Genomic DNA, 19,682 nt, shown 5'->3' on the forward strand with positions numbered 1-19,682 from the left:
TAATTTGCCCATGCTTGCTGATTCAGGGTCTTAAACAATCGACTTCTACGGCTCCAGAGTAGCCCTTCAGTGTGTAGTACTATTGACTGGCTGATAATAGGGACTGGGATTGTTTTTAGCCCTACCTTCCAACTATACTTCTCAATTCTTCCTTGTTACAATGGACGTGCCTCGTTTAAGGCATGCATTTTCCTCCACCTCAGAGAGCTCTTGTCCTGCGTGTTCAAAAGTGACTAGTGATTGTTATACCTCAATTTTTAGGGTGCTTCAAGATGTCAAAAAAGTGCTGATTTTTTTCAGAAATGCTGAGCCTTTAAGATGTTTTAAGTTGAGCAATGAAGAACTGAGGGCCACTTTTTGAAAATTTTGATAGAGTGTATATGCACCTCTGCTCCTACATGCATGTGCACACAGTGTGGGTATATAAACGTTGCCATTTAGATGAAATCTTTGGAGAATCTTGGACTTCATCTTACTGCACTTCTTTAATTGCAAGTTTTATTTAGGTCAAAGTAGTTTGAGTAAAATGTACAATCTTGTTTTCCTTTGACAGATTTCCCTCTACTGTACAGCAAGAGAGCTGGGCTTTATTCACAGGAGAGCTCTGCCAGATCTCAGAGTGCTCTTGAAGAAGATGTATCCCAATCACAGGTATGAAGGAAAACTCTTGTTAGTAAAATAGAGGCAACAAAACAGTTATGTCTGTCTCTCTCTCTCTCTCTCTCTCTCTCTATGATACTTCTATGGCTCCCATTACTGTGCTATCTGAGCTATCTTTTAAACACTCTTTTTTCTCTGAGCACCCCTGCGAGGTAGGGAAGTACTGTTACCCCCATTTTACAGATGGTAAACTGAGGCACAGAGGCTAAGGGTAAATTTTTTTTCAAAAGCACCTGAGAGGATGTCTACACAGCATTTTGGATTGAGCCTCCCAGCCTGGGTCGATAGACTCGGTCTATCAGGGCTTGAGCAAATGCACCAAAAAACAGCTGTGTAGAAAGTGATTTGAAGTAGTAGCTTGGGCTGGAGCTTGGGGTCAGTGTCTGAGTCTATTGATCTGGGCTGGGAGGCTCACTCCAAAATGGTGTGTAGATGAAACCTAAGTGACTTGAGCTCTTAAGTCCTATTGTCTTTCAGTGGGTCTTGGGCACCTAGATTACTTAGTGACTTATGAAAAATTTACCATATGCACCTTGCCCAAGGTCATACAGGTAGTCTGTAGTACAGTAGCGGCTTGAACTCATGTCTCCCAAGTCCTAGGTTAGTGTCCTAACCACTGGACTATTAGTTAAGCATGACTTAGAACAATAGTTTACCTCAAGGTTTTGTCGTAAGATTTAGAGCCTTCCACATCTATGGCACTAGTTCAAACCCAATCCGGAACAGGGACTGAGCATTGCCTGGGGGCTGATCAGTAAAATGCTCTTGGTGATCTTATTTCAGATAACAGCAGAAACGTCTCCACATTATAAACCTCTACTGCCATAACCAGTACTAACGGTCATTCCTGTTAAAAGTCTGAGCAGAGTGGATTGAATGGGCATATTTATTTATTGGCATTTCTATGGCAGTCATCACTGTAATATCTGAGGTCCTCACAGATGTTAATTTAGCCTTCAAAACACTACTGTGAGTCCGGTAATAATAATTATTGCTCCCATTTTACAGATGGGAAAATGAGGCACAGGAAAGGTTAATGACTTGCCCAAACTCACATGGGACTGAGCTGGGAATAGAAACCCAGATCTCCTGACTATCCGGTCCTGTGCCTTAACCACAAGGAACATCTTTCATCCTCAAAGCATGGAGAATGACATTCTTCACTTCTAAAAGAAAACCTTCAGGTTAGGGTTTGAGCACATTGGCTGGACAATGTAGAAATCTTGCAATGGTACCGTCTGAATTGCAGGTACACTGAAGGTTTCAGTATCCAGAACTGTAACTCTGACGCAGTTTATACGTCCATTTAATAGTGTGTCAATCTATCATCTTGCATTTCCCCATTTGTTGCTGGATTGCTTCAGTCATTCCTGGCTGCACTACACAAAAAACAGTGCAATATTTCTGAATTAGCTAGATAAGCTGCGTCACCGTGTTCTGTGTTTGCTTTAAACTGTGCAGCTGAAATATACAGAAGAGGAGGGTAGGTCATCTTTTGTTTATAGTCCTGTAATCTGGAGAGATTCTTTCCAAGAAAAATACTGAAGGAAGGACTACTTGAGAGTAAAGATAGCATCCATTCTCAGTATAGGTTAACTTTAGGCCAATTTAGAGTACCAATTTACAATGCTGTTCTCAATCCTAGATTACAAAAATGTAGCACTTGGGAAAGGGAAAATAGAAGACAGGTATTTCTTCTTGTGGGATGTTTTTGTATGTGTGCACGCGCACATGTACCTGTACATATTCAGCTTTATTTGGGACAGTATATTTTGGCATGATTTATTTTAAAATTCTGCATAAATAAAAATGATTAGCTATATTTTCTACCACTTAAATAACCATTTCATACACTCCATACAGTTGACATCTCTCAGCAAACCACCTGAAATTGCAAGGGGACTTTTCAAACACTACATCCCAGTGTTTCAAAGAAAGCCAAAAGCCAAAGAGACACCTGAAGAAATCCGTCTATATGTGCCCCATCACCCACTTCAGAACAGTACTACTGGATCTCCATTGATGCATTCTGGAAATGTTACTTCAGTTGCTAATGTATATAACCATAAAGATGAAAATGATAACAATGAGGAATATAATGTAAGTAACTTGCATGAGAGTGAAGAATGTACCACCAGAACAGGGGCCTTCAACAGAAAAATTATAGATTTGTCCTATCTAGACACAGAAAAAAAAGATGAAAGAAATCCAAGACAGCTGAAAGAACAGCCTGACCTAGAAATAAATGAAATAAAAAAACGGATAAGGAACAAATTAATGCTTGGTACAGAGCAGCAATCCAAATTACTTGATTTGAAGAAGGCAGATCTAGGTGGAACAAAACCAGAACAAAGCCAAGGAATGCTGGAAATTTCAGAATGGAAAAATGTTGATGGTAAAAGGAGAAAAAACCTATTCAGCCAATCCAGTCTTTCTGTGCCTCTTCCACTTGCAAATGATGCTTTGCCAACTTCATCAGACACAAAAGATATTCCAAAGAGTCCAGACACTTTTGTAGAAGAACATCTGTCTAGCCAACCGAAATCACCATTGAAACTAATTGCCAGTGCAATAAAGAGATCCATTCTAGAACCTCTTGTCTCTCATCCAGAAAGCATAAAAAAGAGCCCAGACAGTAAAGCCAACCCTACTTCAGAACACACCTTTTTCAGTCCCCCTAATACTTTTGACCACTCTGTATGTTTAAGGAACAATAACGGTAATAGAGAACATGACCGACAGCCACAAGAATCTAATGTACTGGAAACTAGAAGCTCCGTCATAAACCCACCTAGTCTTTCCTGCAGTCTTGAAGAGAAATCTTCAAGTGATTCCACAGCGGTCGTATTTACGGTTTCCGGTTTGCACACAGGTCCTTCCAAAGCTGCTGTTAAGCCTGAACATTCATCTGGTGCGAAGATGGAGGATGTACCCAGACTCCTAGAAAAGTTTACTCTTAAAGAGACTTCACTGAGGTCTTCCACTGATGACTTATGTATTTGTAACCAGAAGAACCTTCTTTTTTCATCTCTAAGGCTCAAGAACAAAACTTCTGAGGACATCCTTGGAGATCCTGAACAAATGAATGATATCTGCTCGCTCTTTAGTAACTTGAAGAATAAAGTCAATGAAAGGGAAAAGAACGATTCCTTAAAGTCATCTATGACCTTCATTAACAACTTTTCCCCAGAAAAAGTGCTAAATAATACTTCCACTGATGAGGACTCAGGTAAATAGGATTATTCACTTTAAATAATACAATTTAAGTTTAATATACATATGCATTAATTGTAAACAATTTCTTTGCCTTTTATTTTGTGTGTGTTTATTTTAAAGTTATGCTACTTAAGTAAAATTTAAGTAACTTTAATTTTAATTAAGAATATTGATTAAAACTTGGAAGATGATTGAAGCATTTAATAGGAGAAAAACGTACTGCTAAGCAGGGATCAGAGGTCCAGGCTGAAGTCTGGTTCTCTTTGGGTTCAGACATGACTGTGATAAGCGCAGTGTAAATACTGAGATAGAAAGACAAATGGGATGGAAAATTCTGTAGAGCCTACCTGAGGAGTAATGGTTGCCATGATGTTAAATGTTCTGATGGAGGACGGATAAAGTAGGCAAAGTTAAAAGCCTAGGAGAGGAGAGCAGAAGATTCCACTGTGGTAAAGGGGGAAAATACCCCAGTTATTTATGTGAACCCATGGCCTGACTGATACTGGTATTGAATGATATCAACCTAGTTAAGAACATAGGGATTTCCATACTGGAACAGTCTTAGGGTCTGTTTAGTCCAATATCCTGTCTATGACAGTGGCTGGCACCAGACACTTCAGGAAAAGATGTAAGAAATCCAGAGTGGGTAATTATGAAGTTATCTGCCTATAGGGGAAGCTTTTTTCTAATCCTCAACCTCATTTGAATGTTGTCTTTTGCCCTGAAGAATGAAAGCTTGAGTTCCATGAGTATATTATATGTTGTGTAAAAAGCACTGGCTCTTATTAGTGTTAAAGTTTTTGCTTTTCAATGTTATTAAATGTCCCTCTGTTCTTGTGGTATGAGAGAAGGTAAACATTAGCACCTGATTCACAGTCTTTACACCATTCATTATTTTGCTACTCTAGTCACTGATTATGAATAAGGCTATAGTTTTGGGAGGTCATGGAATGCATGACTTCAAAAGACCTCCATGACTTCAGCCCTGGCGGCTGGGAGCTGCAGGGTCCCACTGCCTCCTGCAGTGGCAGGGAGGTGTGAGGTACTCACCTCGCCCGGCTTGAGGCAGCAGGCCCCCAAGCTCTCAGCCACCATGGGCAGTGGGGGTACCCTGCAGCTCCTGGCCATTGTGACAGACAGGGGAATACCGGCCACTCCCTGCCATGGGGCAAGGGAACCCTGGAGCTCTGAGCCCCCACCAGTGGTGGAGGCCCTAGAGCCCCCAGCCGCTCCACAACTGCGCAGTTCCTTCCCATTTTATCATGGATATATTTAAAGTAAAAGTCAGGGACAGGTCACGGGCCTCCCTGAATTTTTCTTTATTGCCCGTGACCTGTCCCTGACTCTTACTAAAAATATCCATGACAAAATCTTAGCCTTAATTATGAACAGCCATTCTTTTTTGGGAAGCGGCTTAGTTACTCTGCTGCTGCAAGGAACCCTCACAATCAAAGTAAATGCTAACAAGGAAATTGGAATACATATTAGTGGCAGAGAGAGATTAACGTGAACGGAGTCTGTGAAAGTTTGGATGCTCTAGGCCCTGATCTCATGAGTTGCTGAGCCCCCATTGCTCCTGTGGAAGATGATAGACTAGAGAGCATTCATCACCCTACAGAACTGAGTCCTTACATTACCAAACATATAACCCACTGCTTAGGAGAACAGTAGCAAGTACATTCTTGCATGGATCAATGAGGTGAAGGGAAATTGATGCTTTAATGCCTGTGACCCTTCGAGTAGGAACAAATCTGTGAATGCTGAAATGTTACATCATTTAAACATGCTGTTATCACTGATTTAACCATATCCAGTGTGAGAAATGACTCTGAACTTACATGCGTGGATCAGAGGAACTGGTGCGAAAAATGGAAGTACAGTTAAACAAATCAATGTTTTATTTAAAAATTAATTGTGCTTGCAATAATGGCCTCGTTAGGATCCAGAAACTTGATGGTAACATTGCATTTCACTGCTGTTCAAAGAGACAAAAGTTCAGCTGTAGGTTTGAATCTGTTGTCACTAAGGAAAGTTGAGCAGCTTGGGAACTTGATGATGATAGTATTTTGGAAGCTGGGTTAGCTGCATTGCTCTCAGGCTACTGGAGCACATTCACTTACGTTGTTAGTTTTAGTTAAGCTTCCGCCCTCTTCCCACTGTGCTTATTTAGAAGCAAAATGACTGAGCAGACACCATTTCAACTGGGAGAAGTAATAGCATGAGGGAAGGATATGGCAAAGTTCATTATTGCACCAAGAGCATGATCTTGAGTGCCTGTTTAAGGGAAACTTGCAATATAAACAACCCCAACTTTTCTCAGTTCTCTTTTATTATGGTTCTTGTCCACATGTTATCCCCTGCCTTAACGCACTGAGTCTAAAATAAAAATTTTACAAGACGACTGAGTTTTCCAAAATGTACAAGACTACAGCAATGTAAACATTCCAGTTATGGCCTCAGAAGTGATATGAAGTTTCTTTAAAACTAGGACGAGAGAGAGAGAGAGAGAGAGACTATAGCTACAGTACTATGTATTGACTAGATGTGGTCTCCACATAGCAATAAATATTGGGAGTTGACCCTTCTTGAAAGACAGCTTTGCTTTTAGCACATTAAAATTCTCTTTGCATTTCATGTGTTCTCCTTGGAAGTACATCATGATTTAACTAAGTTTGAAATGTAAACCAACTGAATCCATAAAATTCATTTTGATCCAAACCTGCTTTATTTTGTTAAAACTGATCCAATATTTAAATAGTTTCAGCAAAGGGCTAAATTCTGACAGGGCTAAATTCTTGAATCACATTGAAGTCAGGATTTGGTCTTAGATCATCTCCTACTCATGGAAAGTAAGAACCAAGGCTAGAAGTAAGGAAAAACCCTCCCAAATATTCCCCTTTTAAAATACAAGAAGAAAACAACTTTATGCTTGGGGTGGCTCCCCTGTGCAGAATCAGTTTCACCACTGAAGATCCCTTTAATTACTAAAATAAAGCTTAAGAGAGAGTCAGGTGGTTCAGAGGCTTTGTACTTGCCCTCTGCTTAGCAGTGAATTTCACCCTTAGTGGGCTCTCGAGCACTGAAATCTTTCAGTATGTTCTCAGTGCTCCAGCACTACTGCTCAAATAAATTGGTTAGTCTCTAAGGTGCCACAAGTACTCCTTTTCTTTTTGCGTATTCTGACATAGTGATGCAGTTGAAAGAGCAGTCTGGGTCCTTGCATACAAATGAATATACTAAGTATCCCAGTATTCTTTGGTTTCAGAGTAACAGCCGTGTTAGTCTGTATTCGCAAAAAAAAAAGAGTACTTGTGGCACCTTAGAGACTAACCAATTTATTTGAGCATGAGCTTTCGATGAAGTGAGCTGTAGCTCACGAAAGCTCACGCTCAAATAAATTGGTTAGTCTCTAAGGTGCCACAAGTACTCTTTTTCTTTTTCCAGTATTCTTTGGAAATCTTATCTCCAGTGCTACACCAGTTAATCACTTTTGAACTTCATAGCTTTTACACATCAGGTAACCAGTATGGGAATTGTTTGTCTGCCCCTCTCACAATCAAGTCCTTAGTGTAAACACTTAGAATTCTTTCTATTCATACTAGCCATTGGGATGACTATTGGAACATTCCATGCAGCAGGGACAGTCCTTATTATAAGCAGATCTACTTAATAGACCCCTGATGCAAGAAAGCTTTTTGTCAGATTCTGTCCTACTCACTGCAACGGTTACACTGAAACAAGACATGTTTACCACACACAGGCCTCATTTGTAAGTCCCTAGGATAGCAAAGGGTATTCATGGGTGTAACGGAGTGCACTCACCTCTTGTGAGCGCCCCTACGGCTGAGTGCATATGTCTGCACATAGGCACACTCTCTGATTGTCCTTCCTCTGGGATAAAGCAGCGCCCCAGGACTCCCTCCCTGGAGACAATGTCTTCACCCTCTTGGGGCTTCCTGGCTACAGCTCTGTAGTTCAGTTCCCCCTTTGGGGTGCCTCACTGTCCAGGCCATATCTCCCCGTGGCTAATGGGAGGTGGGGAGGGGACCTGGGCCTGCCCACTACTTCGGGTCCCAGCCCAGGGACCCTGTAGATCATAGACATCTGCTGTATCCTTTTAACTAATTCCCTAGGCCCCTTCCCCATGGCCCCGCGCCATCTTCAACCTTACCTCAGGGCCTTGTCCTAACGGAGTCCCAGCAACCAGGTCAGGGCTCCTTCTCGCTCTCCCCAGCGTCTGGCACCACTTCCCTGTCCAGAGTTCTGTAGTTCTGTCAGCTAGCCACACCATCCACATTCCTACAGCTCCAGCAGGGAGCTGAACTCCCTCTGACCCAGCAGCTCTTCATCTACTTGGCTGCTGGGCCCTGATTGGCTGTGTCCCCCCACAGCCACTCTAGGCAGCTTGGAGGACCCTCTCCACTGCCCATTTTTGGGGGTGGGGTGAGGCAGGGCCACAAGGATTCCAGCAGGGGGCCTCAGAGGATCTGGTATACCCCGTCACAGTGGGATTCAAGAGAATCAAGTGCAAACATTATTTTTCAACAAGTTGTGGTGTCACAGACCGCTCCGCCTGGATGTGACAGACATTCCAGCTTTATGAAGAAATCACAGTATTAAAATACAAGCAGGTCTTGAGTTTTATTGGGAAGCACCCGTTTATATCTAGAATGAGGAGCTGAGAAAGCCTTGGTGGTGGGAACGAACCATGGTCAGTCCAAAGTTACCCTTTTTGCTTATACTATAGTGTGTGTGTGTGTGTGTGTGATATTTTGACTCTGAGATATGTACCAAAGCAGTGTCGAGAATTAAAAGGTCTACTTTCAATTTAAAGTTGCATTCTTGAGACTCGGTGTTCACTTCTTGGTAGCCACGAAGAACTGGGGAATACTTTAGCATTAGGTTCAGCGTGGGATAAGTGAGAGGAATTACTTAGTCTAAGTGACTGCTGACTGTTCTATCAGAGAACTGTTATTACAATATAGGGCTGAAACTTTTGGCGCTCTAACAACAGTAGCAGAAAAATCTATAATGAGATGTACTGTGAATAATGGTTCTCAAGTAACTAATTGACAGACAATAAGTTTAGGACTTTAGAAAGGAGAAGGTCTCTCAGGACTTGAATTATACGGCTTGTCACTAAACAGGATGTAACAATTCACTTGACAAGCAATCAGGGTGTGTTACTTACTGATTTGTGTGTTAAATTACCAGGATTTTATACCTTTCTGTTTGAGATACTTACATGGCCCCAGTCAGTGTGTCACATCTGAGCACGTGTTAATTTATTTATCCTCACAACACTTGTGTCGGGTAGGACAATGCTATTATCCCCATTTTCTACAGATGGGGAACTAAGGCTCAGAGACCAAATGACTTGCCCAAGATCACACAGGAAGCCTTTGGCAGAGCAGGAATTTGGATCTGAATATAAAAGTCCCACGTTAGCACAGTAACCACTGGACCATCCTTCCTCTCTGTCGTCCTTCTTTTTCATCACCTACTGCTCAGTTCCAATCCCTGATTGGTTTTGTTGATTTGGCGCCCTGTGACTTGTATGTTAGGTGATGGATTACGTAGGTTTCTCTGAAAAAAAGTGGTACTGATTAGCTGCAGCAGCCTTCTAAAATATGCAGTGGCAGACACTCCTTCAGAAAGCTAATGTATTGATATGGCACTCTTTTCTGTAAGATATTTAGTCCCTGCACTCTATGTCTATACTGCTGTCAATACAGTGATAACTGCACATCCTTAGGAGAGGCTGAGATGAGCAGCCACATGCCGGGTAATCTGCGTGTAGTGTTCCCCTCCCAAACTTCCCATCCAACCCCATCCCACCACATTTTGAAGTTGAGCATATGCCAACTTTCCTTATTTGCACGGAAGATTTCTGATTTCCTGAGGGGAATCACTTCCCTATACCTAAATATTATGGGTGAGATTTTCAAAGACACTCTGCTTTGATCCAGCTGCTCCCATTGACTTCAGTGGAAACAGAGTTGGTCAATGCTGAGTGCTATTGAAAAATCTTACCAGTGTGTGGGGAACTGGCCAGTGAAGAAGAAATCATCTCTGTGTAGTTTATCTTGTACATGATGTTATCGCACAAGTGGCTGCATTGGGATATTGAGTCTTCAGCATTAAAAACGGATGTTTTCTCACAATCATATCATAAAGCATCTTTTGTGATAGTGTCAAATTCACACAACACAAACTGGTACTGAACCTCTTGGATTTGGCCGTTGTAAATCAGGTATGCTGGCAAGTTCTCCCCACTCAAGCTGGTCTCTCACCTAAGTGAAGACTCCTGGTATCGTAACAACCTCTTGGAGTGGGTAGGGGAGAGTGGTCCCAGCGTCTCCATCAGAGGCCGTTCTAGGGCCCAATGGTGGGCAGCTACACCCAACACCATGGGGTGCTAAGCTGCTGCCCCCAATATCCTAGACCACTTTTTACTACAGTCTCCTTCTGCTTCCCAGAGTAAATCATTTCAATCAAGGTTCTGACCCACACACTCAGTCACGTACCTCTATTTGGTGGGTTTGCATAGATCTGTGTTGTCAGGTCTTAGCCAATGAGCTCCTGGGCAGTACTTTCCCGTCAGAGCAGCCACCTGCTCCCTTCTGCTGCCTGCCTCTGAACTGTTCTGCTCCCCTTTTGTGCTTCCAGTTTGTGCAGGCTATGCAGGTGTGGCTGGGCAGGGCCACCTGGGCCCAGAGCTGTTCTTTAACCCCTTGCTCCCCAATGTGGGCTTCACATACCCCATCACACCTGGGCAAGTCATTCTACATGCCTCCATTTCTCCATCTGTAAAATGGGGATATTCATAAATACCATAAAGTGCATTAAGATCTATGGGGAAAAAAACTATAGAAATGCTCAATATTTTTCATTGTGCACAGGATGACATATTAAACACATTATCACCGCTAATTGTGACTGAGTATTTTTATTTGACCTAAATACTTTCTGCCTTCAGAAGCCCTGATCAAGCACTTTTCCATGAAGGGCATTGCTAGTTATCAATTAGTTGTCTGGTGTCTCCTAACAATGCTTATACAATGTCCCTCAAAAGACTGGACTTTTTACAGACCACTAAATTGGTTTCTGAAGCAGAATAAGAGACAGATGCCTGACATTCCAAAATACATAAGGTGACAGACACTGTTGGGACTATACTATTAATCCATTTTACGTGAGGACACTGACTTCTTCACCCTCTTGTGATGGCCCTTGACCTAAACCCTCAGGGAAGTGAATGACTCTGCCTCTGTTCCAAAAAGGCAAACAACTCCCCAGTCAGAGTCCCTTGAGAAGGAGACAGGTGCTCTTGTATCAGAGAAGGCTGTTTATCCTCTACACCTGGTAACACTTTTTAATTATTGATGTAACTCAGAGAGGAGGACAGAGCAAGGCAATAATTTATTCCCACTGAAGAAAGACAAAAGGGAACATGTAGTTGATTGTGTTACCAACCCCACCAGAAAATTATGTAAAGCTTAAAAATTTGCATTTTATGGAATTTTATTTCAATGACAATGTGATCAGAAGACAGGTACTGGAGGTATTTGGTAAAAAACAGAGAAAAACAAAATCAAGAGAGATGATATTTGAATGAGTTAAACCAAAAGAAACATGACTGTGAGCCAGAACCCAGCCCCTAATTAATTCCTTTTTACCCATTCTGACAGCGTAAAGGCTGTCTTAGAGAATTTCCCTGGATAACAGAAAGCTAGCATAACTGGCTGTACATCATCCGCTGCTGGCCCTACAGTGTTGCAGACATGCTGAGGTAGTGGTGACCTTTCTGTACACCGACAATTGTGATCAGCTGATCAGCCCCCAAAAGGGCTATTCCAGCAGGTGCAAGTTAGAGCCACTCTGACTTGCACCCTGTCCTCTGCTCTAAAGACGGGGTCGGGAGTGGAAAGCTCCCCATTGTTCCCATATGTATAGGTCAGGCACACTTGGGGATCTGGCCCTGTGTCTTTCAGAATTCTGACTGAAGTGGCTTCTTGAGTCTAGACAGCTCCTCTTTTTATGAGTAACTGTTTTTCTTGACCTGTGTAGCTCCTAGAAATCTTATGAGAACCAATTCTGCTCTCAATTAGACCCTTCTAAGCCTGCAACTTCATGAAGGTCAGTGGTTTGGTGTGAAGTCAACAGAGTTATTCCATGATTAAGTTGATGTAATTGAGGCTATGTCTACACTAGAGAGCTTACAGCAGTACGACTGTACCGATGTAGCTGCACCCCTGTAAGATCTCTTGTGTAGCTGCTCTATGCTGACGGGAGAGAGCTCTCCAATGAACATAATTAAACCACCCCCAATGAGCTGTGGGAGAAGCTCTTCCGATGACATAGCATTTTGCACACTGCCACTTATGCCAGGGTAATTTAAGTTGCTGGGGGGGAGGGGGGGGGTTTTCCACACCCTGAGAGACATAAGTTTTGCCAACCTAAGTAGTAGTATACACATGGCCTTACTGAGAGCAGAATTTGGCCCTCTATTGTTGTGCTTGCTACCATTTAGTTACTTTTCTGGAATGAACATGTTTCAGTGATTCCAATTTTTAGTCTTTTTTGAGACTAAATTAATTCTGCTTTTGCAGGGTTTGGATTCACAGTGAAACAAATGAGAAAAGGAAGGAAACTTACAGTGAGGGGAATGGGAAGTGATCATATTCCAAATAAAACTTGCATTCATATACTGGATTATAGCAAATCAACAGTTACCTGGCAAACACTAAGCAAGAAGTCATTGATCACTTTACATTGTGTGTACTCCCAAGATGCAGTCCAGTCCAGATGTTAATAATTAACCCTGCAGCAGGTTGAAGTGTGGAGACAGATGTTCCTGGAGCAGTTTTATTTTCTTAAACAAAGAGAATAAAGATAGGAATTAGACAAATAAATTGAGAAGAACAAAACAGCCAGGTAGAACAAGACTCTAGTGAAATGGGTATAATAAAATTGTTGTAGTTAAATATACATTAATTTGTATTCCTGAATGCATGTTTTTCCCAATGATATCATTTGAATTTCCCTCATAGAGTATATTGTTGTGATGTATGGATTTTCCTGACTTATTATGGCATTTTAATCAACAGTTCAATGATGTGATAATATTCTTAAGAAAGAAAAATACAAGTGACATTTGTTTAGACATAATTAATGAAATATTTATATTGCATGAGACTATGTGATAAAGCCTTGTTCTCTTAGTCCATTTGCTTCTGATTACATTTGTGATTTTTTTATATGACCAGACATTCTGACGCCAGCCATTTTACACTGAGCAGATGTCATGTAGTAAAAATGGGTGCCAGATGCTAGAAGCCACAAGGGTAATTTGTTTAAGAGCTGGCTCAGACTTTTTGCATTCAATTACACCGCATGGTGAGCCTTACACAATCATTTAAGTAATATGGCTAACTTCAGATATGCTTTTTAATAATAAATTTCATTTCTGAATGCATTTTGAGCATCATGCTACATAGATGGTGTTTAAGGAATTAATTGATTGATACATAATACTGCTATGTTTAAAAAAGAATTCCAAATAACAAGCAGCAAAGGCCTTGGACACTGGCCAAAAATTTAATTAACACGATCAGCCAAATTCCCAAATTGCCTTTAGGTGCAACCTAATAAAGCTCAGGGCAGGTGCACTATGCAAGTGGCTAGGGTGAATGTCCATATGTCTCAAGGGAGAATACTTCCTGCTTCACTTTGTTCCTGCATTTTAGGCTCTGAACACCTATCTGTCAAAAAACAAGTGACTGCATCTTATTCTTCTTCCTCTGATGGTGAATTTGAACACAAGCCTTCAATAGCACTCAAGGTAACCTTTACTTAGAAACAAAAAGAAACTTTCACTGTTGAATTATACTTAAAATTTGTGTGATTTTGATTTTAAAATGGAACAGTTTGGGGGGGGGGGTTGACATGCAAACCTAGCATTGTAATATATAACGGATTGAACCACATCAGGTCTCTTTCCAAAAAACAGGTACCAGAATTTCTTGTACCTGTCAGAACCGCCCCCCCACCCCCCACAGGTTATAAGAACTTTGACAGAGATGGATTTAATTTGAATAACAGACGTGCTTAACATAAACCACTTTGAAGCTGCATTTCTTAAGTGGTTTTAATATGTAGCCCAACAAACAAACCATTGAAAAAATTAAAACGAACAGATGCAGATTTCTCTTGGGAAAACACCACTTCATTTAAAAAGAACTACAGGCAGATTGCATGGAAAATGTTATATTTATTCTAATCAGAAATATTAAATGAGCCATGCAGTCCCATCATGAAATTATACCCCCGAAATGCCTACTGTATACTGGGCTCAGCTAGGTCTAGCTGTGTTTCGGTATCTAATAGGAAATAAGAGAGCTAAAATACCAATGAGATTTTGATCTTCAACTCTTACTTGAAGAGAGAGAGATTCTGTAGGCTGAATGGCTCATCAGAGACTTGTTTACCCTTTCTCTGAAAGTGGAGGGGCATCAGTAAGTAGCATCAGTAGATGGCCTAACCAGAAAGGTTGCTTGGATTAGGAGGTGGCATTGTGAGTTGTTTTGTTTTTTTTAATTAGACAAGTTAATGTTTGTAGTGCAACCCACATACCTTCTGGGTATGGTGTTCTGTCCCATCTAGTGGCACTGAGACCACTTAAAGAGAGAGAGTTAAATGAGTCTGCTCTACAGCCTGAGCTAATAAGCAGTTGGCTTTTAGCTCATGCTGTAAAGGCTCAAGTACTAAGCTCCAGAGGTCCCTAGTTCGATCCCGCCCGCCAACAAGTGGGGTCTGTCAGTGTTACAAGTGGGGGTTCGTCCAGCATTTCAGCTGGGAAGTCTTTGAAGCTCGGGACACACTTCCTCAGTTAGGGGAAGTATGTAACCCACACACCTTCTGGGTGTGTGTTCTGTGCCATCTAGCAGCACTGAGACCACAGAGAGAGAGAGATGAAATTAGTCTGCTCTATAGCCTTAGCTAATAGCCAGCTGGCTTTTAGCTTATGCTGTAGAGGCTCATGTACTAAGCTTCAGAGGTCATAGAATCATAGAATATCAGAGTTGGAAGAGACTTCAGGAGGTCATCTAGTCCAACCCCCTGCTCAAAGCAGAACTAATCCCCAACTAAATCATCCCAGCCAGGACTTTGTCAAGCCTGACCTTAAAAACCTCTAAGGAAGGAGATTCGACCACCTCCCTAGGTAACCGATTCCAGTGCTTCAGCACCCTCCTAGTGAAAAAGTTTTCCCTAATATCCAACCTAAACCTCCCCCACTGCACCTTGAGACCATTACTCCTTGTTCTGTCATCTGCTACCACTGAGAACAGTCTAGATCCATCCTCTTTGGAACCCCCTTCCAGGTACTTGAAAGCAGCTATCAAATCCCCCCTCATTCTTCTCTTCTGCAGACTAAATAATCCAAGTTCCCTCAACCTCTCCTCATAAGTCATGTATTCCAGCCCCCTAATCATTTTTGTTGCCCTCTGCTGGACTCTTTCCAATTTTTCGACATCCTTCTTGTAGTGTAGGGCCCAAAACTGGACACAGTACTCCAGGTGAGGCCTCACCAATGCCGAATAGCAGGGAATGATCACGTCCCTCGATCTGCTGGCAATGCTCCTACTTATACAGCCCAAAATGCCGTTAGCCTTCTTGGCAACAAGGGCACGCTGTTGACTCATATCCAGCTTCTCGTCCACTGTAACTCCTGGGTTCTTTCCTGCAGAACTGCTGCCTAGCCACTTGGTCCCTAGTCTGTAGCAGTGCATGGGATTCTTCTGTCCTAAGTACAGGACTCTGCACTTGTCCTTGTTGAACCTTGTTTGATCCTGCCCGTCGACGACTGGGGTCTGTCAGCGTTACAGTAGCACAACCCAGAAGGATGAACTGAGGTTAAATCAGGCTTGGAATGACCAAAACCTGAAGGGCCCAAAATCCGATAACCTATTTCCACGGGAATCACATTTTGAAATGTAAGGGTATGATGCTTTTCAGGCTTACCTGAGGTGTCTAGGGTGTATCCCAATCACTAGCCCACAGCAGAAGGGAGCCCTTTCTCTGCCAACCAGGGGAACACTCCCCAACAACTAGCTGCTGACAACATCGGCCCCCTGCTCTAGGCTCCACAAGACCTGCATTTTCTTTCTGCAGGCTAGCAGTTTACACACCTCACTGTGTGCCCAGTCCCCTATCTTCTGGACACCCACAATGTACTCCTATATCTGCTGCCTCTGTGGAAGCAGTGTAGCCCAATTCACTGGTTTCACCTCAATCTGACACTCTCCTTAGCACAAGGCACTTAGACTTGTCTATAGTGAAATCAAACTGAAGTTTATTTAGCAGAGCATGAGATACGAATTCAAAAACCAGCAAGTATAACAGTTTGGAGACATAAGGTTACATATAAAAGAAAATCCTAAAACGCAATCTATAGCCTATACAGTACTTATTAAAACATTACTTTCCTATCTAATAAGGTATTTCTCACCCAATGGTTAGTCCTTGCAGCACTTGCCAAGTTCAGAAAATTGGGATCCTTTCATGAAAGCCACCAACAGGCAGAGTTTCTCCTCTGTAATGGATAACAACTTGTTGCCATTTCTTCTGCTGTTATGCAGTTACAGGCTATTGTCTTTTAGCCCAGGGGGCCCTCTCTTCAGACAGCTCTCCTAGGTTTCCTTCAGCTCAAGTCTTCAACTGATCCAGGCAGTAGACCAAGTGTTGTCTCCATGGATGCCCATTGTTCTCAGTATTGATTGAGTTAGCAATGAGACCCTGCCTCACCTCAGATGACAAATTTCACTTCAACAGTTTTGCAACTTAATATGCTACATTTTGCATATCGCTTAAACCATTTCCCATGCAAACATCTCACAGTAACCATGACAATCAACTAATTCTTAGCTTTTGGCAGAAACCACCCACGACCCCCTTCCGTGAAATATTGAGAAGGTGGTCAGACACAGAGGTAATATACCTACTCGTGTGTGTCTGTGTCTAAAAGGGCAAAGGTGCATTGAGGAAGCAAGGCAGCAAACCCACTAGTGTATTTTTCAAAGGCGCAGATTAATATTTTGAAGGACTCTCCAAACCAGTGCAACGAAGGGTAAGCTGATCTGTTCCATTTGACCCCAAGCTTCCCCTCCCAAACTCATCAAAAGATGTGCAGGAAATATCAATTTGATCTTTGCAAAAACTTGGCTTAGAGGGAAGGGCTGGAGAAGTAGAAAGGGTAGCCCCTTTTTTCAGTTCTCAAGCTACATTTGTCTTTTAACTGCTTCTCCTCCCACTCCTCTTACCTACAATTCACCAACAAACATGTCTCAGAGAGTTTAGGAGACATTTCCAGGGAGGCAGAGGCTCTCCCATATGTCCATCCACATGCACTGGCTCACCTATGTGCAATGGAGATACAGCAAACGCTTCCCCCTCACTTTGATGTTTGAGGCTACCAGCAATATTATGTAATTCTTTTTATTTTTTTATCTTTTTATTTTTTTACCAATTATTAGCTATCACAGTGTTTCAAAGTTTTCCTGGATATTCTGTGCTGAAGACATCAGTTGTTTGTAAAAGAAAAATGAGTAAGTGTTAGTTGAGACACAGATCTTGTTAAACTCAAACACCAGAAGCTTCGAAGAATAAAGCTCTTTAAAAAAAAAAAAACAAAAGCAAAAAACACAGTGTGAAGAGAAAGAACCAGAAAAAGAAACTGAAATAGAAAAAAATAATAATGGTGGATTAAATGAAATACAGAAAACTTATAGGTGAAAAAGAACAAAGAAAACAGGCATGAACTGAACAGGGATGAGTTTCATGAATTCAAACAGCTGGAAGGCACAAATGGACATATGGTAATGAGCAAAAACTAGCACTAACAAAATGTCAGGTGGAATATGATGTAAATGACAAACTATAACACAAACCAGTGGCAGTGACTCAGGCCTGGCGTTGCTTGCCCTATTTTGAGTCACATCCACTATTAAATGTATCGATTCATCTCAGTTGGCTCCCAGTGCAAGTTTACATACCAGTTTTGCCTGGTATCTTACAGGTATCTTACATTCTCCATTGACAAAACTGAAGAGAAATTGAAATGTAGCATTCTGAGAGAATTCTGGCTTCTAGACTTCTATTTTCTTGTCTATTATTCTCTTATTTCCTGTCTTTCTTTTTCCTTGAGTGGGAAATCATGACTAGTCTTGAAACATTTTCAGATAGTATAAGTGAGGAACAAGATTAAACAGTGCATGCCACTCCCTATATGAACCCTTTAACAATTGCTTTGTTGTACTTCTTGGAGGGCATTGCAGTGGTCAGTGATTTGTGCCCATAAAAATGTTCCCATTGCAACATACCTTGTAACTTGAAAAATAAAGAGTGTTGATTATCACCAGGAAGAGAGGGGACAAAAAAGAAAAGAAAAGGATGCTCTTTAATGGCAATAATAAAGCTGGTTTTGGAGAAGACAAACATTATCTGGTTTCAGATGCTAACGTGATTGTTACACTGCTTCAGACTACATCAATCTTATTACATTACAAGCTGCCCAAATTGAACTGCTGTTGTAGAATATGACTGACTTCAGAATTGCATCAGAGTTGATTAATAAACAGAGGGCCAGATCCTCTTCTGGTGTAAATTGGTATAGCTTCATGGAGGTCAGTGGAGCCACATCAGCTAGGGATCAAGTCCAGTCATTTTTGGAAAGCATATTTTTACATATAATATAAAATTTTAACAAACAAAGAAGTGATTATTTACACAAAGAAACTGAGTATTTAGTGACTGTCGGGTACAGTAAAAAATAGGTCATGTTTTTCATAGGAAGCTGGTACTTTCTGTTCTCTGGTAACCATGATGTTCACAGAAGCTATTGTGAGATGTGTGGTCATAGGTGTGTAGTTGTGTAGCTCTATGGATTCAATTTTCCCTTCATTGACAGAAATAGCGAATGCTTAGCTAGGGATGCAGTGAGGGTCTTACTGATAATGTCTTAATGGCTGAGAATAAACCTAGCTGAGTGAATCAAAAACTACTTAACATTTGCAGCAGGCAAGTCTATGAAAATCTAAGATGACTAAGTACAGGGTATTGATTACCTTCTTTTCTCCCCTTACTCTTATAGGCAAAAAGGACCCTTAGAAGAAGGAGAAAACTAGAAAAGGAAACAAAGCAATTGGTTAAACAAGAGGAGCTGAAAAGACTCCATAAAGCCCAGGTGACAAAATAAAACTGAGGTCGTGTCACACTTAAGGGTATTTTGTGGGTGGGGGAGAAAAGAGGGTGATGGGGGTGTAGTGTGTGGATATTAGTCCCTTTAAATAATTTGCAAGCCCTCTAGTGATGCTTACTGTGTTTTATGTTGCAGAAGTGCTTGGAAAGCAGTCAGAGCAGCAGGATGTATGCAGCTAGCTTTGCATGTTTATCTACAGTTAGTAAAGATGATTTATTCGGAACCCAACTGTGCCCATGTAGCTTCTTCATACTATTTTTATTGTCATATAAAAAGCAAAAGATGGAACAACTGGTGATGAGGATGAGCACCTAACTCAGGAATACAGTGGAATAGAAAGTGACTGCAAAGACCAGTGAAATTTAAACAAATAGGGCCTGCAAGTGAACTGCTAATTTAGAAAGGATAAAAAGGGATACTACCCTATTACTACACACCAGAGAGGATTAGGAAAAACACATGATTTTTTTCCCCGTGCCTCAGTTCCCCCACCTGTACAATGGGAATAATAGTTATTCCTTTGTTAATTGTGCAATAGGATAAGATG

The 19,682-nt window shown here is 41.5% G+C and overlaps 1 protein-coding gene across 6 annotated transcripts in view; it reads left to right on the forward strand.

Annotated features, from left to right (window-relative positions):
• The window catches only part of MICAL2 (microtubule associated monooxygenase, calponin and LIM domain containing 2), a 191,202-nt gene that overhangs the window by 154,808 nt on the left and 16,712 nt on the right, over positions 1–19,682 (forward strand). For 3 of the 6 annotated variants that reach the window (XM_077818417.1, XM_077818418.1, XM_077818420.1), the window contains exons 23-26: positions 554–651; positions 2,524–3,889; positions 13,626–13,720; positions 19,028–19,120. In XM_077818417.1, the coding sequence (XP_077674543.1) occupies positions 554–651; positions 2,524–3,889; positions 13,626–13,720; positions 19,028–19,120 (1,652 nt within the window). Of the gene's footprint in view, positions 1–553; positions 652–2,523; positions 3,890–13,625; positions 13,721–19,027; positions 19,121–19,682 lie in introns of those variants that run through there. The other 3 variants (XM_077818419.1, XR_013346327.1, XR_013346326.1) reach the window with 3 other exon arrangements.

Source organism: Eretmochelys imbricata, chromosome 6 (assembly GCF_965152235.1).
Source record: "Eretmochelys imbricata isolate rEreImb1 chromosome 6, rEreImb1.hap1, whole genome shotgun sequence".
In the NCBI taxonomy this organism is placed as follows: Eukaryota; Metazoa; Chordata; order Testudines; family Cheloniidae; genus Eretmochelys; species Eretmochelys imbricata.